Source organism: Dermochelys coriacea, chromosome 1 (assembly GCF_009764565.3).
Source record: "Dermochelys coriacea isolate rDerCor1 chromosome 1, rDerCor1.pri.v4, whole genome shotgun sequence".
In the NCBI taxonomy this organism is placed as follows: Eukaryota; Metazoa; Chordata; order Testudines; family Dermochelyidae; genus Dermochelys; species Dermochelys coriacea.
The window spans coordinates 295,102,566-295,126,072 of record NC_050068.2 but is presented as its reverse complement, the minus strand read 5'-3'; the positions used below and the strand labels follow the sequence as shown (position 1 = coordinate 295,126,072).

Here is a 23,507-nt window from a genome sequence, read left to right as displayed (position 1 = left end):
TTTTTAGAGCTCAGATTAATTCAGAGGAGTGGCACATTGTTCATAATGAGCGGAATGAACTTTTTAGCCTCAAGTAATGCAGCACTGAAATATCTCAGAAATAACTGCCAAGTGCTTTTTATTTTCTTATTAAGACTTCTATTCCCATACACATGCTTGCTACTTTTAAGTGTTCTGTTACAGAATACAAGCATATAATTAAAGGGGGAAAAATAAAAACCAAGACACTGAAGGCATCACAATGAAGATAGCATAAAATAATGGAATTTCTTAGTTCTTTGCTCATCTTTGAGCTACATTTTACTGTTTTAAAAATGAATTCTGAGCTCAAGGAATGTGCTATCTTTCCAATAGAAACAAATCACTTCACATAGGCCACCAAGTAGTCAATCAGTGGCCAATAATGACACAATCTGAATTTAAACCAATGCCTTAATGCAAAAGGCTTTTTATTTCATTACCAATTTTCTCCTAGCTGGTCCTTCTGAAATACTCTTCTGTACTGAAAATTAATTTCTTGAGGAATACATTTAAATAACTACATCCTGATAAGCCAGCGTTATATACTATAGACTATATGTTTGGTATACTAAACCGAAAAAGCCTCTGTTGGCAGCAAGCAATATAGAACCCTAGGATAATTAGTGAGGAAATGAACTTACTCAATGTAAAAGTCTCGTAGAATTTTCAAAATCTGATTAAATACATCTGGATCTAAGGATTTTTGGAACAGCTTTGGATAAAGCGAAGGCTCTATTTGCTTTGGAAGAATAAAAAACACTGTTATTTACAGACAAAATATTATTGAATTGTGAAAACTGAAACTAATCATTTTAAGTTCTCCTAGCAAGATCCATTCCCTTCCACATATTTTTATAGTGCCTACCAACATCATGGGCACTCCTGGAAATAAGTTAAAAAAAGCTACAAGAATAAGTTTTGGCCTATTGTGCATATAGCCTTCTACATTCTGTTGAAAAGATAGCTGAAGTTACAAGGAAATATATTTTTCTTCTTAGAGCTACTCATTTTATTTTATTTACTTGTACATTTTTGCAAGTGATTGTTAAAGGTTTTTAAAAAACGTACATTAACCCTCGGTAACAAGGGAGGAACTAAAATTACTTTTTTCCTTCAAAACTATTGAATTAAAATATACATTAAAGTAGGTTGAGGCACTTTAAAATATCTATACAGCCTATAAAGGAATAAGAATGCTGGTATTCTTCAATGCTACAGCTCCAATCCGGTAAACACACATGTGAGTAACTGGAGTTCAATGTGGATACCAAGATGTGTGTTTACATAATTTGGAAAAAAAGAAAAGGAGTACTTGTGGCACCTTACAGACTAACAAATTTATTTGAGCATAAGCCTTTGTGAGCTACAGCTCACTTCATCGGAAGCATCTGATGAAGTGAGCTGTAGCTCATGAAGGCTTATGCTCAAATAAATTTGTTAGTTTCTAAGGTGCCACAAGTACTCCTTTTCTTTTTTTGCGAATACAGACTAACACGGCTGCTACTCTGAAACCTACATAATTTGGGCCTAAATTAGAAGGAAGGGATTAAAAAAAAAATGAGGACACCATTCATAGATTTATATTGTAAATGTGAAATAAAACAAAATCAAGCACAGAATGAAAATTATTTTCACATGGAGTCAAAGCTCCTTGATATCATGGGAAAGGGTTTTAATGAAGATAAAGATACTGCCATTTGTGAACTGTTAAATCATTCTAGACACTAAATTTCCCAATCCACCAACATAAAAGGACACTATTTCTTTAAGCACAGTTGTAGTCAAGGAATACTACTTCTCTTACCTTTAGGTACATGTACATCTTATCTGGGCAGCCTTTCAATTTTCTGAAATCAGATTCAAGCTGGAATGAATTTGCAGGGATTGCAGGAACATCAGATGTAGATGCAGGAAGTAATGATTTTTCTTTTTCTAGATGATTTTTCAGACTGGATGATTGAAGTGTAGCTGATGGCATCTCTTTCATATTGGTAGGGGACCTACAAATATTTGTTTAATTGTACATTTTAAAATAAAAATTCTGTCCATTTCATAAAGAAGTCTTAGTTGGAGCTATTGGGTACCATCTCTTTTGCAAATCTGAGCCTTAATAAATATCCTCACTTTCAAGATTTTAGTAATATTTTGTATAAAAAGCAATTATTTTCTTCAGACAAAAATATTCCTAAGCTTTGAAATAAAAGCAAACGAACATATTTAAATTGAGCTAATTAAATGTTTGTTAAAATATGATTTGACTGCTCAATGTAAATGATTTTCCAGTCCTGTAAAGAAGTATGTGCTACATATTTATTATATTTCCAGAAATAACTGTTTTTAGAGCACAAAACACTTCTACCATTCAATATATATCAGCATTATAGAAATTCTTTCCTCCACAGCTGCAAGAATAAGAAAATAAGTTTTCTTTGCAATTTCATAATTCAAAACAATAAGCATGTCAAATGTGAAAACATTTTCAACACTGATTACAGTGCAGCCATTTGTTCTCCTATAATTTGTCATTTCAATCAGTATATTTTTAGAGGTTAGAACATGGCTGTAAAAATATATTTTTGCCCTAAAAACACTATAAATTGAATCCATTCAGCTGTTCAGGGGAGGGAAAAAAGAACTAAATTTTTCCAGACCGTTTTCCAATTAGTAAAAATATGTTAAAAAAGGCAAGGAATAACATATTAATATTCTCCGACAGTTCGAAGAGCCTGGGAAATTGGCTTAAACAGCCAATCAAGGATTCCCAACACCTGGGTGTAGGGAGCTATCACCCAGCCCAGCACACCCCCAATTTAGGAGTCATCCCAGGGATGATTCCAGCCAATGTAATAACTCTGTCACAGGCTTACTGGCCTTTTAAGGGGAGTTGGGCTCAGCCTAGTCAAAACAGGTCAGCTACCATCTTCCTCCAGCTGATCTTGCTCAGCTAGGGAGCAGATGGCCCTGTTTAATTATTAGTCCCAGCTGGGAAGGGGTTATGGGATGACTTCAAAGGGTTGCAAGAGCTTGGGGGAGGCAGGCTGATTCTGCTAGTAGGCTCAGAAGAAGGGTAGCTCCCAGACAAACAGCCTGGTGGACTGAGGGTTTCAGGAAGGAGACTGGCTCCTATGACTGACCCTGGAAGGAAGATGGCTCCCAGAGGGGAAATGCCCTGAGTCAGTGCTCTGTGGAGAGTGGGAAAGGCCTGAGAGCTTGGCCAAGAAGGGTGAAGAACCTTTCTGTTTATAAAAACAACAAGGAGTCTGGTGGCACCTTAAAGACTAACAGATTTATTTGAGCATAAGCTTTCATGGGTAAAAGCCCCACTTCTTCAGATGCATGGAATGAAAATTACAGATGCAGACATAAATATACTGACACATGAAAGGAAGGGAGTTACCTCTCAAGTGGAGAACCAGTGTTGACAGGGCCAATTTGATCAGGGTGGATGTAATCCACTCCCAATAACAGATGTGTAGGTGTCAATTCCAGGAGAGGCAAAGCTGCTTTTATAATGAACCAGCCACCCCCAGTCCCTATTCAAGCCCAAATTAATGGTGTTAAATTTGCAAATGAATTTTAGTTCTACTGTTTCTCTTTGAAGTCTGTTTCTGAAGTTTTTTTGTTCAAGTTATAGCTACTTTCAAATCTGTTATGGACTGTCTAGGAAGATTGAAGTGTTCTCCTACTGGCTTTTGTATGTTACCATTCCTGATGTCCGATTTGTGTCCATTTATTCTTTTACCTAAGGACTGTCCAGTTTGGCCAATGTACTAACCCAGGAACCAATCCCTGTAGCAAACCTCGTTGCCTACTCTGTCCCCATATCTTCTCTAGTAACACAATCAGAGGATCCAACTACATCAGCCACACCATCAGAGGCTCATTCACCTGCACGTCTACTAACGTTATACATGCCATCAATGCCCCTCAAAGAGAAACAGCAGAACTAAAATTCATTTGCAAATTTAACTCCATTAATGTGGCCTTGAATAGGGACTGGGAGGGGCTGGCTCATTACAAAAGCAGCTTTGCTACTCCTGGAATTGACATATCCTCATCTATTATTGGGAGTGGACTACATCCACCCTGATCAAGTTGGCCTTGTCAACACTGGTTCTTCACTTGTGAGGTAACTTCCTTCTCTTCATGTGTCAGTATATTTATGTCTGCATCCGTAATTTTCATTCCATGCACCTGAAGAAGTGGAGTTTTTATGTTAGTCTTTAAGGTACCACCAGACTCCTTGTTGTTTTTGTGGATGCAAACTAACACGGCTACCCCGATACCTTTCTGTTTATGTTGCACTGGGATTACTGTTTAAATTCGTTACCAGTACCTTGCTGGGTGGGGCTGATGGAGACTACTCCTTGGGAGAAAACTGAGATGGTGAATAGTGCCATTGTGGGCCACAAGGGGGTGCTGTGGAATCTGACCCTGCCACAGGCTCCTTGGGAGCTCTTACCAGTCAACAGAACTTAGAGCAGACATGAGGCTCCTGGCTGCCTCCACAATTGGAGAAGTGGTGGCAAAATGCTTAATACCATCTTTGTTGCCTCCCATCCCCAAGTGTCCAGAGCAGACCTCTAGCACTCCTGAGAATCTTGCCCTAAAATTCCCAATGACCTTCTATAATTGAGGTAAGATGTAGTGCATAGGAAATGTAGTATATTTTATACATCAAAATTACATAACTTCCCTCAGATATTTGGAATACCTAAACAAAACAATCTAAATTAACAACTTGTCCACCTGTATCTAAAAGGCTCATATTTGTTTCAGAAGTTTCTCTCCTTCTCACACACATACATACATTCTGTGAACCTGTGTTTCCAAAGTAAATCTTCAAACAAGGTGTATATAGCTACAAGACTATTTAATAAAAACAATACAGTAATTAAGTTTTCAAATTTCAATTACAACCACATTTAAGCAAGGTTTTTTGGTGCAATATTCAAAGCATGTAATAATCTGAGAAGGATTATATACCCTGCCATGTTTGCTTATCAAATCCGAGAAACCAAAGAGTTTATTATACTCACTGGAAGGCTGGTATATCACCGATTTCTTCTATTTTCAACTGTTTTGCTCTAGGAGTATCAGATGTGGTTAAGAGGTCATCTTGACTTAGATTCTTTGTTGTTTCTACGCTTGTAGAATTAATCCAATTACTGACTAGAGTAGTAGTGTTAGGCACATCAATATTCTGCATCTCATCACCAACTTCTTCAATGAATATTCTTCTCAAAGGTTTCTAAATAGAACAAACACCTAAGGTCAGTGGGATACTCTACTTTATTCTTTGTAAAGACTACAAATAAAAGACTATTGTTTACAATGGACTAGAATCCCAGAGCCACCATGTTAGTGTGTGCTGGTGTCCAGTGCAGATACTTTACAATAAAAATATACAAATTGTTTACATATTTATTATAAATTTGTGACTTCAAAACTCATCATAAAATTAAAAATATTCTCTCTCATTTGGCTCTTTTCCCTGCTACCATGTTACTTTATTTGTATGTATTATGGGGCGTCCTCACCTCAAAGTCATTCCATTTCTATATTCTGTTTTCCCAGACAATTAAAAAAAACAACCCCCATTCCCCCCAAAAAAAACACTTCTTCTGAGAGGCTCTTTAATCTTTCAATTTAGGATCTAAGATATTTGGCCAGTCCACTAGTCAATCAAATTTTGTATCCAAAGACAGACATAGCACTGAGATTTGATTGGCTTTATTTTGCATAAATAACTACAAATGCATCTGTGGTCACAAAATTTAAAATCCAGCCATACTATTTGACTAAATGACATCCTGAAGCAGTGAATTCCATAGTGTGCCTACCCATTGTTACTGAAATAATTTGTTATTTGTTCCAGTTTTGCTAATAATTACTTTGATCCCTGCCTGATCTCCAACAAATTGCAGACATCATATTACAGGCCCTCCACAGGACCTCAGGGTCTTTTACCAGCCACCCAAATGAAGGGTGAATTCCATCCACTGAATGTAATCTTTTGGGAGCAGAGTGTGTTATGCATATATGCAAGGCTATATACAGTTATTAGTAATGGGACTCTGAATTTCAAACAGCCAATTAATCTGTTAAAGGGAAGAACAGAAGAATGCAAAAGATTCTGGGGCAGATTTTCTGTCATGACTGAGATCTGCTTAACCCAGTGAAGAGGCCATCAGGGAACCAGTTATGACTTTCCAGTCCCCAGCTCTGGCCCAGCCCCACCTTAGGTTAGAACAGTGTGAATTGCTCTAACAGCTAGGCTAACTAGAAACAATCTCCAAAGAACAGTCCTCTATCATGGGATAGGCAGAATGCAATCAATTATGGACACAACCCATCCTGTCCCGTGTCAGGAGAGGCGTAGGGTCTCCACCGGGGAGATACAAGTGGTTTCTGTTCTCTTTGTACTGCAAAATCAATGAAAAGAGAGCAGAGTAGGACAGTAAATCTGTAACTGTCAGTAAATGTCTAACCTTAATACAACCACGAAGGACAAATTAATCTATATTTAGTATCTCCAGTTAGTGCAGCTTTTAAGCTGAAAATTAGCATGTCAATAATGCTACAGCTGATGTAATCAAGTGTAATTTAATATTATAGAGGATATATTCTATTACATTTGTATTATACAATATCTATTAGTTGGATGTAATTAATCCAATACTTATTTTTAAAATTTAAAGTAAAGGACATTATTTTCTACCTAACTTTAGTCTGTTACCAATTTTGGTTTATACTACAATGAACGGAATCAAGAAACAAAACTGTTTGGAAGTTAATTAAATTAAGAAAAAATGTATTTTTGTATACAATATACAATGTATATCAAACATCAGTGTGCTTCACACTGTACAAAACACAGTAAATACTCTGTGTCCCAGGGAATTTACCTTATATTTATAAGAAACAGAAAAAAATTAAAATTATGAATAGTGTAAGTTAATGCATGAAGAAATCTGTATCTGCAAACTGCATTCATTATCTTAACATATGTTTAAATAAGGCATTTTTACACTAAAAGCGTGCATGCCAAATATCACTTTACATTTACAACACAACAGGTAAGGAAGGAATTAAATGTTGAACCCCACTATTTCTCCATGCCCCTCTATATTTTCAAAATGTTTCCCTCCTTCTCCCCCACTTACAGTTGATCTAAGATGTAAGGGCTTATCAATGGGCTGCACCAGGTTTCGTATTTCTGTTTCTTCTGCGGATGGTTCAGGACATTCCTGGTAAGTCCACAGCCCTTTCTCAACTAATTCCTTAAAGATAATTGTTCAGATAATTAAAATTAAAGGTTAGTTATGAAATTCATTACATTTATACATCTAATCTAAGCACAGAAATATTCTGTTAATAAACTGCAACATATAGTCACAAACATACATACATTCTGTATTTTGGTTAGTTCATTTATTGCTTGTTTATTGCCAGGTTCCAACTTCAAAACTGTTTCAAAATCTAAGTGAATAAAAAATATGAGAAAAAAATGTGTAAGTTTCATGTTGAAGCATTTCTGGTCTTTTTCTTTTCTTTTTTTTTTTTATTAAACGATCTGTTTTTTCCAAATGTAATTGCCTCCAAAATAATCAGTTTACAAGTAAATTAGGGCCGTCAGACAATTAAAAAAAATTAATCATGATTAATCGCACTGTTAAACAATAATAGACTACTATTTATTTAAATATTTTTGGATGTTCTCTACATTTTCAAATATATTGATTTCAATTACAACATAATACAAAGTGTACAGTGCTCACTTTATTTTTATTATAAATATTTGCAATATAAAAAACAAAAGAAATAGTATTTTTCAATTGACCTATTACAAGTACTGTAGTGCAATCTCTTTATCATGCAAGTTGAGCTTACAAAGGTAGAATTATGTACAAAAAAATAACTGCATTCAAAAATAAAACAACGTAAAACTTTAGAGCCTATAAGTCCACTGAGTCCTACTTCAGCCAATTGCTCAGACAAACAAGTTTGCAGGAGATGATTCTGCCCGTTTCTTGCTTACAATGTCACCTGAAAGTGAGAACAGGCATTTGTCTGGCACTGCTGTAGCCAGTGTCGCAATGTATTTAGGTGCCAGATGTGTTAAAGATTCATATGTCCCTTCATGCTTCAACCACCATTCCAGAGGGCCTGTCCATGCTGATGATGGGTTCAGCTTGATAACGAACCAAAGCAGAGCAGAATGCTTGCTCATTTTCATCATCTGAGTCAGATGCCACCAGCAGAAGACTCATTTTCTTTTTTGGTGGTTCAGGTTCTGTAGTTTCCGCATCTGAGTGTCGCTCTTTTAAGACTTCTGAAACCATGCTCCACACTTCATCCCTCTCAGATTGCAGATGGCACTTCAGAATCTTTAACCTTGGGTAGAGGGCTGTAGCTATTTTTAGAAATCTCACATTGGTACCTTCTTTGCATTTTGTCAAATCTACTGTCAAAATGTTCTTAAAACAACATGTGGTAGGTCATCATCCGAGACTGCTATAACATGAAATATATGGCAGGTAGAACAGAACAGAACAGGAGATATAGAACTCCTTGGGGGAAAACTGTGTCACAAATTTAATTAACACATTTTTTTTAACGAGCATCATCAGCATGGAAGCATATCTTCTGGAATGGTAGCTGAAGCATGAAGGGGCATACAAACGTTTAGAATATCTGGCACGTAAATACCTTGCAATGCCGGCTACAAAAGTGCCATGCGATGCCTGTTATAACTTTCAGATAATATCGTAAATAAGAAGCAGGCAGCATTATCTCCCGTAAATGTAAACAAACTTGTTTCTCTTAGCGATTGGCTGAACAAGGAGGAGGACTGAGTGGCCTTGTAGGCTTGAAAGTTTTATACTGTTTTGTTTATGAGTGCTATTATGTAACAATAAAAATAAATAAATCTATATTTGTAAGTTACACTTTCGCGATAAAGAGATTGTACTACAGTATTTGTATGAGGTGAATTGAAAAACCACTTTCTTTTATCATTTTTACAAAGCAAATATTTGTGTTAAAAAATTTAAAGTAAGCACTGTACATTTCGTATTATATGTTGTAATAGCAATGAATAAATTTGAAAATGTAGAAAGATATCCAAAAATATTTAATATATTTCAGTTGGCATTCTATTGTTTAACAGTCTGATTAATCACAATTAACTTTTTTGAGTTAATCAATCAACAGCCCTAAAATAAATTAAAAATATAAAAATTAACTCCATTTAAATTGGAAAAATATAAAGCTAGACTGTTTCCTAGTAGCTAATAATATGTAATATAAGAAACATTTTATAACTAGGTGGGAAAAAGATTATGTTATGTTATTATTTTATGTTAAAATAAGACTTATTAGGAAAGTACCAGTCACAGTTCCATACTTAAGACTGATTGGCAAGTTACACTTAAATAGGAACTACAAATATGTAATTAGGGCACCCAAACAGCCATAACTCTGTCTTGTAGTGATACCACAAGGCAGCAGGGCTGAGAAAAAAAACAAACGAGTGTGTCTTTAAAACATTTTTTACCTAAAATGGAACTATAAATACTAAAATGCTTTAATTATAATTATGTGGTTATTGCACCGTGTTAGTACAGAGGGGTAAGGTTGTTTAGGTGCCTTAACTCTGCATTTCCATACCTTTAACATGTCTGGATTCTTTTTAAATTTAATCTTAATTCTGAATTTCCTAGTTTTATCATGTTTCTTTCTGTAACAGTCACACTTTTCCTGTGATGTATTTTCCCCTAAATTACTATTCTCAAACTAGACTCCATCTTAATGTAGTTTTTGGTTAGAGATAATACTAAAAACACATGCTGAAGCTTAAAAATTAGGTTTATTTAATGACCGTTACTGTATCAGTCTTCATGTCTCCCTCTCTCCCAGTATTCATGTCCCATGCTGTTGAGCCCCAATTCCTTGCAGGAATCCAAACCTAGAACCCTTCTACAACACTCTTTAAATAATACATTCCATTGCAATCTTTAGCGACATAAAATTATCTGTTCAAATGAATAAGGGGTGGCAGGTGAAATAAATCTTCAATTTGGCCTACCAATACAAAAAATTAGAGATTTGACACTCATAGTACCAAAAAAGTGGTCTTCCTAGAAGTCGTGCCCCAATATACTGGAAATGCCAATAAATTGGTTTAGTTGTTTATTGGATGTTTAAAGTACCAGGATTAAATAAATCTACATATGGTACCTAACCCATCACAACATTTACTTGCATTCAAAGTCTCACCTTGCATAGCTTCTTTTAGCTTTCCTAGGGCTGATCTGGCAGTCCCTCTTCTGGCAAAAGCTTTAGAATAGGAAACATCTAGTAGTACAGCTTGTGTGCAGTCTGCTTCTGCCTCTTTATATCTCAGTAGAAAATAAATTTTAAAAGATTATTATACTAATCATGTAATGAAAACACAGTTTCAATATTAAAAAAAATAAGTTTCTCCAAGGTATAAACATTTGGACCAAAGCTTACTATCCGGATGCCTAAAATTAAATCCTTAAATCCATATTTAGTCACAAATAGAAGTGGCCTAGTTTTCAGAAGTGTTGAGCATCCCCAGCTCCCATTAAGTCAATGGGAGGCTCAGGAGCTCAGTACACCTTTGATATTTAATCACTTAATAAAAAAGAGGCCTGACTTTCAATGTAAGGGTTTAAACTTTAGGCCCCTAGGTTTGAAAATTTTAGCCTTAGTTTTTCTTACATCCAGTGATATCATAGATGTAAATCCCCAGCTTCTGTCTACAGTATTTATTTCTAGACTGTTTTTTTTTTATTTTACAGAAACACACAACAAAACTACAGAGTTTTAGAAAGCAGTATTTTTCCAAATAAGTGTAATCTAGCAGACTTATTAAAATTTTCTATATTATACACTTTAATATATTGGTTCTATACCTGAATTTTGTGACAGCCACACAGAAGAACACATACTACATGGAAAAAGCCTTTACAAATGGTAGAAACATTTGTCTCATTTGATTGTAAAATTAAATTCCAGAGACAAGCACGTGTGTCTATTGTTACTGGGACTTTTTGGTTTACTCAAAACAGCAACAACAACAAAAACCCAACTACCTTCTTATGTCCATAACTGAAAAGAATTTGTACAGTTAAAAAATGTTTTATAGACTGTTTATAACCATTCCTTCAGAAGTTTGAAATTTGAATTAATTTCTTTAGCAAAATTAGCTCTCTTACATCCTATATGAGACATCTAGCAACTTTCTATCTTTTTTGTCATACATAAACAGCATTGATCCAGGTCCTTTGAAGACGTGAGTACAGTTGCACAGAACTTTAAAAGTAAGAAAAATAGGACTGGTCAAATTGTGAGACAATGATTCAAGTTTCATTGTGGTTTCAACCTAATCCCATTTTTCTCTCTTTCAAAATGTTTTCATTAAAAATTAATCACAAGATGACATGCGTATATTAAAGGAGATATTGAAAAGAACTGAACATTTGTTTGAATATATTTTACACTGAATTCTAAGTAGAAGGTAGAATGAATGGCAGTAACGGTTTGAATTTAAATGAAACTGATGTATCATTTTTTTTCCCAATTTACAAAGAATAGAGAAGTATACACTTAACACCACTTACTTTTGAATCTTTAGATAGGCCATAGCTCTGTTAGCTGGCAGAAGTGCATTGGTGCCATCTGCTGCTATACCACGTGTATAACATTCAATTGCTGCTTCATATTTTCCCTCTTTGAAATATCCATTTCCCTGATATATTTGAATGGAAAAATTGTATAATATTAAGGAAGTTCTGACAAACACTATACACTGGTGAGCATTTATAAATACTAACAAGGTGAGTCACATTAATAAGTGATGCACTTTAAAATTTGCTAGGTTTGAGAAGTACTTAAAGTACCTACATTAAATGGGAGACATTTTGTAGCCAGATGTCTACTTAGTTTGCATATTTAGAAATAACACACTGGAAAAACTGTCAAACATGGATTAACTTTTTAACCTTACCACTACTCAAATATTCTTCACAAAATTAATTTCTCACAACAGACCAGCACCATTGTGTGAGATGGTATCAGAGTAGCAGCCGTGTTAGTCTGTATTCGCAAAAAGAAAAGGAGTACTTGTAGCACCTTAGAGACTAAAATTTATTTGAGCATAAGCTTTCGTGAGCTACAGCTCACTTCATCTGATGCATTCAGTGGAAAATACAGTGAGGAGATTTATATACACAGATAACATGAAATAATGGGTGTTACCATACTCACTGTAAGGAGAATGATCACTTAAGATGAGCTACTACCAGCAGGAGAACGGATGATTATATTTAATAGAATACAGGCACACATACTCAAACACACACACATATATATACACATATACATATACATACATATATTTTTTTTCTATTGTTTATACGTGTGTGTCTGTATTCTATTAAATATATATACGAGAATGTGATAAAAAGACCAAATGTCAATTGTTGATAAAATTTATCACTAACTTTATATGAAAAATAAATTGACGCAACTTCATTTAGAAAATGTGACAAAAATACTGATGAAAAATAAGTATTATAACTTGCAGAATTTAAAAAAAAATGTTTTACATTATGTTTCATATAGAAAGTTATTTAAAAAAAGTATAAACTTTTTTTTTTTTTTTTTAAAGTCCGATGGGAGATTCCACTGTTTCAGCCCTATTAAAAGAAGGACTCAATCATTGCTCAGATAAGGGTAGAGGTGAGCAATTTATTCATCAGATCCCTGCTCTTTGGAAGAAGACTAGAAAATAATACTTTAGGAAGAAATAAAATCTAGAATCACAAATAATGCATGTGGCAAAACATTCTAATGCATTACGGTAGAAATCTACATCTATGATGCATTTTTTTTTCCAGATAGTTAAAGGACATCAACTATAGAAAAGCTTACTGAGTTACTTCAAGATTGTATGGCTCCATATGACCCAACTATAACCTACAGTTCCACCTGTTGCAGAATAAGTGAGAAGGAAGAAAACTCATAAGCACAGAGGAAAAACAAAAGCACCCAGGATTTTCAGCGTAAGGAATCCTTAAAAATAGTCGACAGGGCCGACCTGTGGCTCTGGAGCCACATGCGGCTCTTCAGAGGTTAATATGAGGCTCCTTGCATGGGTGCCAACTCTGGGGCTGGAGCTACAGGTGCCAACTTTCCAGTGTGCTACAGGGTGCTCACTGCTCAAACCCTAGCTCTGCCCCAGGCCCCAGTCACACTCCACTCGTTCCCCCAAGGCCCCTGGCCCTTCCCCTGAGTTTGCTGCATCCTTGCTCCTCTTCCTCCTCCTCCCGCCCCCAGCCTCCTGCACACCACAAAATAGCTGATTGCAGCGGGTGGGAGGTGCAGGTATGGAGGGTTAGGTGCTGATCGGCAGTGCTGCTGGTGGGTGGGAGACACTGTGGGTAGTAGATGGAGCTGACAGGGGGCTGCAGATATGTTACTATGTCCCTTTGGCAATGCACACTGGTAAATTCTGGCTCCTTCTCAGGCTCAGGTTGGCCACCCTGGTCTATGACTTAGCTGTAAGAAGAGCCAAGAGATCCCCTTTCTCTATGTAGGCCCTCTAACTCATCATCATCAGATCACAAAATGCTTTGACAATGCACAATTCCTCCCCCTGACTATAGGGATCTGTATCTCTAGTTATTATGGCTATTCTGAAAAAAATATACCTGGCACCACTGTTGCCTTGAAAAATGATGAAAAAGAGACCATTTTAAAAAAAGGCTCCTAATTATTTTATCTGGAGACAATACTCCTTCCACCCTCTCACCCCGCAATAAACCTAGAAGAAAAACCTAGAAGAAAAGAAAGTTAAGAGCCTCATTTCTGCTTATGACTCCAGCAACACAAGAAAGGCAGCATTTGCTGCAAGAGATAGAAGACAGGCAATTAGTGCCTTTGTTTTTCTCCAACTCTGCCTTCTTGCTGGAAAGGAGAGGATACTACAGTGGATAAGGGAGTCATTGTGGAGATTTTTTCTAGATGGCTCCAAAGAAGACATTCTCCATTTTCCTTCTTGGAGACCCTGAAAATGGCAGCAAGGAGGCACATCTTTAGTACTTTACAACCCAGCAAACAAAAAAAAGCCAAGTTCTATTCCAGGGCCAAATCTGCAGCTGCCTCCTAGTCTATGTACTTTAATGTTTCACCTCACCCTTAATCACTCCCCAAATCGCCTGAATATCCATGTGTTTCCCTTGTATTTATTGATTCATCCTCACAACTCCCTTATAAATTAGGGAAGTATTAACTCCATTTTACAGATAGGGAACTGAGTCACAGTAAAATTAAGTGACTTGTCCAAAGGCATTCTGTGGCAGAGCCAGGAACTGAACCCAGCTCTCTTATATCTTACTCCAGTTCCTCAATTTCAAGATCAAAACTTCAAAGGTTCACACGCTGTTTTTCTCCAACTCTTCCATCTGCACCAATGACCCCATCTTTTATCGCCTGATCCCCACTCTTACTTCCTCCTCACTCTCTCTTTCCTCAGGTTCCTTCCCCTCACAAGCATAAGCCTGCTATGGTCTCCCTCATCCTAAAACAACTCACTCTTGACCCTAACCTATCTTTCCATTTACCATTAGCCCTCAGTTTCTAAACTCATTGCTTCAAGTTCCTCTCTTTCAACTCCATCCTAGTTCTTTCTCCAATCTACCTCCATACAATTATCAAAGTTTCTAAAGAACTCATAACAGTAGTTGAAGGACCTCTACTCCATCTTCATCCTCCTTGATCACTTGGCTGCTTTTTTAACAGCTGATCATATCCTGCTTCATGAAAGTGTTATTCCTTGCCTTCCTTTAGCATCTCCTTTGGTGGAAACACCTCATTCCTCCTGCTACAAAGATCCACTCTTTGACCATTTCTCTTCTTCCTCTGCATTCTGTCTGGATATTTTAAGCGCTCATATGATTTCACCTGTGCTATTTATGTCAATTAGTAACAAGTGTACATTTACACTTCTGTCTCCATCCACTCTTGCCACTCAGTCCCTTTCTTTGACATCTCTTCATGGAGGTCTACTATCAACTTAAACTCAACCTGAGCAAAATGAAACTTTATCTTCCCTCTAAACCCTCTCCACTCTGTCACTGTTGACATGACCACTATCCTGAGAGTTATGTAGGCCCAGAACCTTGGTGCCATCTTCAACTCTGCCCTCTCTCTAGCCCTCTCAGAGCCCAGTCACGTCCAAATTTTCTTCCTCCCATACTATTTCCAAGATCTGACTTTTTCTTGTTCTCCACACTACTAGAACCCTCTTCTTGGAACCTTGGCACCTATCTTCCCTACTGCCATCTTCTCCTTGCTGAGCTTCCCAGCATCCAATGCGGCCACTCCATTTGAAATGATGCTCTAAAATCTTCCTCCTGGTCCATTCAATTATGTCTCCTTTCCCTCTTTAACTATCTCCTCTCAGGCAATCCAGGGCCCATCCACATTACGTATAGATGAACACAGGAATGAAATACACACTTAAAAAATACACACTTCGTACAGATGAACAAAGGAATGAAGTACAAAGTTAAAAAAGATACTATGTACTTTTGTTGTTCATACTTGCACAGTAAAATTATAGCATACTATTACATATCTTGAGTAAATGTTTTGTTCATTTTCCCCTCATGTGTAAAGGTTATATGATTTACCAAATCTTTCTCCGCAATAGCCTTCTGCTTGAGCTGCTGCTCTTCTATTTGCTTCTTTTCTTCTTCTGTTAATTCAAGCTTCTTTCTGACTTCTTCAGCTTCATTTTGTTGTGAATTTTCTTTTGATGTTAGAGCCTGGGATAGATAGCATCAGCAATATTATTCAATTTATTCACACACACACACACACACACACACACACACACACACACACACACCTCTTGTCTACGTGTATGCCAGCAGGATGCACACAGGCCATTTAGTGCGCACCATGCTGGCACGCATTAAAATTTACACCCCTTCTGGTGTGGACTAAGGCACCATGTAGACAAATCTACACACACACACACGCACATGCACTCTTCTTCAACTGGAATATATCACAATTTGTAGTCTAATCAAAACTATCTTGGAAAGCATTTTATTTATTTTTAAGGAAGCTACTTCGTTATAATTTGGTTGCATACAATTTCTCACTGTTAGAAATAAAAACATTTAAAGGGACTAGCTTTTTAAAAGGGACTAGAGCTCTTCATTGTGTTGAAGTGTCTACCTACCACATGCTTCCATCACAGCGTCTCTGTGAAGCACACCTTTGATTTTTGTTAAATATTTAGCAGAGGGCAGTAAAATTCTTATTCTGATGTTCCAGTTTCTGAAGCACAGTTGTAGCTTATTCCCAGCACTGTCTGTATAACATAGCTCCAGCTGGCAAATCATTTTCGAGTTCATTACAATGTTTAAAGGGTGAAGATTGGTTTTAAAAGTAACTTTTCCAAATGCTTCCAAAATAACAGGTGTATATTTTTGGACTCTGAGAAACTTGTATTTATCACAGCTCATTATAATGTACATTCTTGCAGTACACTGCTTGCACGGTGGACCTACCATAGATTTTAATCCACATAGATTTTTGATCTCCTGCCATGATTACACCCACTCACCCACGCTTCCCAACTACAAAAATTAGTCTGAGGCATAAGTAGAGTGCATTCAAGCTTACATTCAGCCAGAATTACTTTGTAGCTAACAGAACATGTAAAGTTCGTCCACTTATATACAGCGCTACTATGTGACTTGTGCTGGACTGATCACAAACATTTAAAAAAAACGAAACAAAACAAAAAAACAACACACGAATAGATAGGAGGATGAAAATTGTTTAAGATATCAAAAACAGGTTAGAAACATGACATGGTCAGAATATTGGTATCCACTATTTTTTCCACCAAGATTTATATGGGTTAGTCCACTGTAGATCAATGAGCTACCATTTCATTGATCAATGCTTATTAATTTGCAAGAAGTAGGCTAAAAACTTCCTTAAAATCCTGGGGGGAAATATGCCATGTACTAAAAACAAACATAAAATTAACAAAGGGTTTTTTTGGCATCATGAATCAAGTTAAATATAAAAAAAGGTGTTTATTAGACTTTTAGCAACGATTCATCTCTCTTACCTGATCGATTTTCTGGAGTTCATTTTTTGCTTCAAAGTTATCTGGATCAAGTTCTAAAACCTTTTCATAATCTAAATAGTAGACAGGACATCAAAATTCCATATTTTTAATATAACAACATTACAGGTGAGAAATTAGAAACTAGCATATTTAACTATTACCAAAACACGAACTAACAGCTTCTATCAAGTCATTTTGTGGTACTACAAAAAAACCTAGCTAGCTGGCTTAAGATATCACACAGAGTTTACTATTCTAAGCCATTAAAAATCTTATTATTTCATATACTACTTGTAGCTACTCTTCTTATTTAGACTTACTATCCCTTTTCAACTTGCCAGATAAACTCGATCTGGCATCCCATTTGATTTCTTCTTGAAAATGGAAATCAAGAGTCCTTTATCAACAGGGATAAAAACAAAACAAATATCTACAAAAAGAAGCTTTAGCGTAGTAAGTGTATAAAATAGTTTGCACGTACAATAAGAATTGTTTAAAAAAACAAAAACAACTAACCTTCTTTGGCCCCCTCAAGATTTTGCAAAGCAAAGCGAGCAGCTCCTCTCCTGGAATAAGCCTTTGTATAATTCTTATTTAGTGCAAGTGCTAAATTGCAGTCAGATTCAGCAACAGAAAACCTATAACAATACTGGAAATTATTTATTTTGAATACAATTTAGATTAAAGAGAAACATTTACCCAAAGTATGACAGAACATTAGAGGGGGGATTCAGTGACATTAACCCTCTAAATAAAGATGGTGCGTAGAGGCGGTATTCGGCATTAGTTGTTGACAGGAACTCTGACTCTTCCTCAAAGTATTTTCAGCACTATTCTGATGGTAATCCCCTTTGGGAGTAAAAGGGCAAAAAACAAACAGCTGAGACTTTTCCTGACATCTGGAGGAGGCTAGAGCAATACCTGCTGCCCAGACTGAATTCTCAATAAACTGCCTGGATCATGCCCAGAAATGAGGTTTAGATCTCAGTTGAGGTACTTGATAAAAAGGAGCAGTAAGGGCTTATCTACATGAACACTTAGTTCACAACAAGCTGGGGTGTAAATCAACCCCAGACTAAACTGTTGTGCACTAAGTGTCCGTGCAGACACTGCTGTGCACTAAAAGTTGCCTAGTGAGCTTTAACCTAGCCTGCTTTGAAATGGGAGCAGACTGAAGTACGCTAGGGCAGTGCTATTTAAAGTGGTGGTCCATGGACTGGTGCTGGTCCGCGAACCATCGGCTGACGGTCCGCGGCGCCTGGGACGCGAGGCAGCACATTCTGCTCGCGCCGGCTCTGCTCCACTCCCCGCGTGCTGCCCCGACTCAAGCTGGCTCGACCCCAGCTGTTGCAACAGCAGCTGCCAGCGACTCTGCTGCGGCTGCTGCCATTGGCCAGGTTGCCCCCCCACCCCTCACCCTTATGCCACGGAGAGGGAGAGGCACTGCACGAGCTGCAGCGTGTGTAATGTGTGTTTCCTGCATGTTGTGCCATCCATTCACGACGTCCCCGACCAGCCCCAAGCAGACAAAGCCTACGGACACACTAATAAGGAGAAGACTCATTCATCTCTGGCAATTTCTGGGGCTTGGCTGCCATCCCCTCTCTTTCCTCACCCCTCCACCCACTCCAAAAAAAAAAAAAAAAAAAAAAAAAAAAAAAAAAAAAGTAGCCCCTTGATGCTGGAAGACAGTTGAGCGCAGGTTTGGGGAGAGGAGGATTAATTATTATTGTTGGTGTTGTTGCACTGATCAGCGGAGCTGGTGGAGGAAAAAGACACAGCAGCAGGTGTCAGGTGGGAGCAGATAAGTCCCCTAAAAAATGTCAGCCAACTTTTATTATATTCATTATATTGTTTCTGACAATAATTAATATTACTGTGAATGTTCAAATAATATTTTCTTGGATCGTAAATGAATAATAGTAATTTTATACGATCCGCACAGATGCACAGCCTTTCAGTCAGTCTTCAATGTATTTAAATAGGAACATCTCCGTGAGTATGCCACATTCCCATTCCAATTAACACAGTGAAGAATGTTAGTTTTTCTGATCGGATATGCTACGTGCCTATGCGAATATGATAATATGGCACAAATATGGTACCAGTCCCTGGCAAATGTGGTATCGGTCCCTGGCACATCGGAAAAAAAAATTGCTGGTCTGCCACATCAGATAGTTTGAGAAGCACTGCGCTAGGGAACTTTGCGTGTATGCTGCCACATACTAGAAATTCCCATGTGCACTTTAATCTACTCCCAAACAGGGCAAATTAAAGCATACTAGGAAATAGCTAATGTGCAGCAGCAGGGTCCACATGGACACTTGGTGTACGGCAGGCTAGTTACACCCCAGCTTGCTGCAATCTAAGTGTTTGTATAGATGATCCCTAAGAAAAATATTTTTTCCTTTTCTTTTTTATGATGCACTCCAATATAATAGGTGTGCAGGGTCTCTAGACACCACAGTGCCTCAGCAGTAGGGTGAAAAGCAATCTCCCTCTGCCAAAAATGGGAACCCTTGGAAGCACTGTGAAAATTTGGGGCTATATTAGAGGGCAAAAAAGTGTCTTCACTCAAATACTCTACAACAGGGAGTTTGGGACTTCCAGTTTGAAGCTGTGGAGGCAGACTGAAACTGATAACTTCAGAAAAAGACACTTTCCATCCTGGCAAATCAAATTCTATCTCCAAAGCTGCAAGCTGGCTGAAAATGCACATAAACAGACCTGTGGATCTTAGCATGACAAACAACATATTTATGATTACAATTCAAAGCAAAACAGTATTCCAAAGAAAAAATGGGATAACAAGTCTTACTTTTTAATTCTAAAGAAAGCAGATGCTCTATTTGTGGGGAGGACTGGATTGTACGGATCAGCATTCATCCCCTTTGTGTAGCATTTTATTGCTTCATCATACTTTCCTTGCTGAAAGTACATATTGCCCTGTTTAAAAACAAAAAACAAAAAACCAGCAGCTTGTTGTCAATTTGTCACAGTATAGTCTTTTGCTAAAGAAACATTTTGTACACACTTCAGTTCAGTCTATTAATTTTGTGGTGCAAAGAGAACAAGCATTTTATACTTTGGGTTAAACATTCCAGTTTAAAGTCTCCAAGCACTGCTATCATTAGTCTATTACTTACAAAACATTTCTAAAATGTTTCTCACCTTCCTACAGTCAATAATTTTTAATATCCCTGTAATAAAAATGGTTTACTTTGTCCTAAACTATTATTTCAAGGTAATCCAGCTTGTTAAGACTAAATTTAATACAGACCACTGCTGCTTGAATTCCCGTAATTATTAAAATATCTTCATAGGTTACCAATGAAAATCCAATCAAATATCACAGTATTTTAGCTTTCCAAGAAGGTTTATGATATCATGCCATAGTACCTTCTGTATTTTCCTTTTATGTTACAAGTTATTCTGAGGCCAGAATATTGGCTTGCCCAAGTATAATTTGGAGAAGAGATGGGAAAGAAGAACTTATTGTTTTGGAATTGTTTCCACGGTTATGGAAGCAGCTTTCTATTTGCATTCAGAAAAGTCAGTCTGGGTTAGATTTTAAAGCAACATTTAAGACATAATTGACACCACTTTGAATGCAGACGCACCCTGAGAGTTGTGTATATTTTCTACATTCATGTGTTTTCTGCCAATAATACTCCAATAATAATTTACATAGCATTTTAAAACAAAATTTGCTACAAAAATAATAGTAGTACAGGAAATAAGCCAATGTAAAATCCTGTGACGAATATTTGTCCAGTCCATCAGTCAAGATGAACTGTCCCAATCTATAATGGGAAAACAAAGTGTCCCACAAAAAAGTGTCCCATGAAAACAGTGATTACAAGGTTAACTCATAAATGAGAGAGACTAAGATAATACAGGACAGGTATAAGAAATTCAGAAGTAATGGTTCTTATTTTTTCAGATGGTTGGATCTAGGACAGTTGTGGGAACACAATTTCTAGGAAGGAAGACAATATACCCATCACACTTTTTTTTACTCTTAACAGCCTGCTGCCGCCTCACAAGATTACCAATTCTGCAAGCTACTGAGCCCAGGGATCAGTTGCTGTACAAGGCACCAGACTCATACAGGTAAACTGGAAGCTCAGAATTGAGAGATAGTGAATCAAAAACTTATACTTCATAAAAGAAATGGAAAGGTCAGGAGATCGACAACAGGATATGAAGACTTTCAAGTCCAGCCAAGGTTGATAGTGACAAAGAGTTAGTACCATCTGAATTCTGTGCAGTCATATATAGTGAGTTAGTGTTCCCACCTCAAATCCCGAGCAGATAAATAAATGGAGAAAAAAAAAATTCCCAATCAGAATTGGCATCCTTCTTCGAAGTCAACAGAAGGACCAAGGATAAGACCTATGGACAAAGACTGAACTACTCTCTCACTCCTAGATTTAGCTACTTTAGGTCCAGGATGAGGAATGCTGGCAAGGTGGTGGAGGAAGGGGAGACAGAACAGTATTTCTACAGCTGTGCTATATCTAAGATAGGGAAGTTCAGTCTCAACAACCTAGCCCCTTTAACAAGCAGAAAGTTGACTTAAATGCTGTGCGAAGATCAGAAGAGAATCTTCTCACTCAGAATATAAGGAATCGTGGGCCTTGGCAAAATGAAGACGACATACATCCTAGCTGAAATTGGAGGGGAGAGAGAAAAGAATGGTTACTTAACCTACAGCAACTGTGATTCTTTGAGATTGTGTTGTCCACCCAGATTCTGCTTCTGGTGTGCATGTGTCCCATGCATGTAAGATCAGATCCTTTCAGCCGCATCCATTGGGGCCATATCTGTGCCTTAGATATCTCTGTGATGTTCCCACCCACCCAAGGACATCAAAAGGCAGAATGAGCTCAATGATCCCTCAAAGGAAACCTGATATTGCTTGTCTTTTTTAGAATTAGGTGCCATTGGTGCTGGGATCTGCTACAAGATTTTAGCTGTTCTAACAAGCCTTCATTAATGGGCATGGTAAGGCTACTTGAAGACATGAAAGAGTGCAGGATACCTAGTAGTTTGTGTGGATTTTCCTATACTACCTCTACCGAAATTTCTAACATATCTGCTGTGTGCCTTTAAAGCTCTCAGAAGATCCTGAAATTATCTATCTAGCTAGGAGTAGAAGTGAAGAGAAGGAATTGCTGTTTAGAATAAGTGTTCTTACATCTCCAGCTGCTATTCTTCATTGTCATGGTCTTGTTGTTGCAGACTGTGAGACTGTACTAATTGACCCTGCTGAGTAAATTTATGGTTTCTAGTAGGAGAGAGAGATACAACTACAGAGCAGGAGAAGAGTGAGGATAAGGGAAGCACAATGTGTCCTGGAATTACAGAGGAGTGGAGGCCATGGGGGTGAAGCCACAAAAAATGTTCTCCTCAAGTTTCTTGATGTCTATGCCTATAATGGCACTCTCTGGAATCTATCTGACCAGTAAGGTTTATACAAGGAAGAGTGAGATGTATGTGGAGATTTATTCTTGTTATGCTCTGAAGGGCAAGAAGAAAATGAATATGCTTCCTTTAATGGGGGAAGCTATATTGTCAGGTGTTCTAGGGCCCTCCCACACCCAAGTGACAGGATTTAACAGGTGAGTTCATCACTACCATAGCCACATCAGAAGTCAACACTGAGGCAGAAGCACCTCTGCTAAATGATGCAGATAGCAGGGGTAACTCCAATAGCCTGGTGACCATTAGACGAATGGGTACCTAAAACGTCAGTGCTGGGAACATCTGCACTGTGGAGATGAAGTCTTAGTCACGGGCACTGAGGCTCAAGTGTAGATGTTCCAATGGCAGTACTGAGGGAAGTGAAGACCATGGTTTCAGATGTTGCCATGAGTTCCTGATGACTAACTGTGTCAAAGCATCAGAGGAACCCAGTCTGGGTTACCAACTGCCTTTTGCCTGAGGGGCATCAGATCTTGAGTCATGGTAGGTCTTTTGTCTGTCTTTATTGGGCACCAGGACAGGTGACCATGTGTGTGCTTGATCCTGGAGCGGCGCTGCTTCCAACCACTTTCAGACAATGACTGGGTAGAGGAGTTCTTGTCTGTCCTGCCAGACTCGTTAATTTTAGATTAAGAAAGTGCCTAGGAGCTTGGTGTAGAGCTCATTCAAATAGACCGAGGAAGCAGGACTTTTTAGCCTTGGGCTTTGAAAAGGCCCTCATTAGTGCTCTAAAAGTAGAGCTTAAGATAAGCCTCAGTGGCTTTGTGCATACTCTTGGAATAGGAACAGATAGAATCCTGATAAGTGTTCAGTC

The 23,507-nt window shown here is 37.6% G+C and overlaps 1 protein-coding gene across 5 annotated transcripts in view; it reads right to left on the bottom strand.

Annotated features, from left to right (window-relative positions):
- The window catches only part of RPAP3 (RNA polymerase II associated protein 3), a 48,532-nt gene that overhangs the window by 6,711 nt on the left and 18,314 nt on the right, over positions 1-23,507 (bottom strand). For all 5 annotated transcript variants that reach the window (XM_043494197.1, XM_043494187.1, XM_038388458.2 and 2 more), the window contains 11 exons: positions 20,025-20,152; positions 17,723-17,844; positions 17,207-17,277; positions 15,747-15,881; positions 11,673-11,800; positions 10,303-10,424; positions 7,433-7,503; positions 7,188-7,304; positions 5,061-5,272; positions 1,826-2,021; positions 663-760 (listed from right to left, as the gene is read on the bottom strand). In XM_043494197.1, the coding sequence (XP_043350132.1) occupies positions 663-760; positions 1,826-2,021; positions 5,061-5,272; positions 7,188-7,304; positions 7,433-7,503; positions 10,303-10,424; positions 11,673-11,800; positions 15,747-15,881; positions 17,207-17,277; positions 17,723-17,844; positions 20,025-20,152 (1,400 nt within the window). The remainder of the gene's footprint in view (positions 1-662; positions 761-1,825; positions 2,022-5,060; positions 5,273-7,187; positions 7,305-7,432; positions 7,504-10,302; positions 10,425-11,672; positions 11,801-15,746; positions 15,882-17,206; positions 17,278-17,722; positions 17,845-20,024; positions 20,153-23,507) is intronic.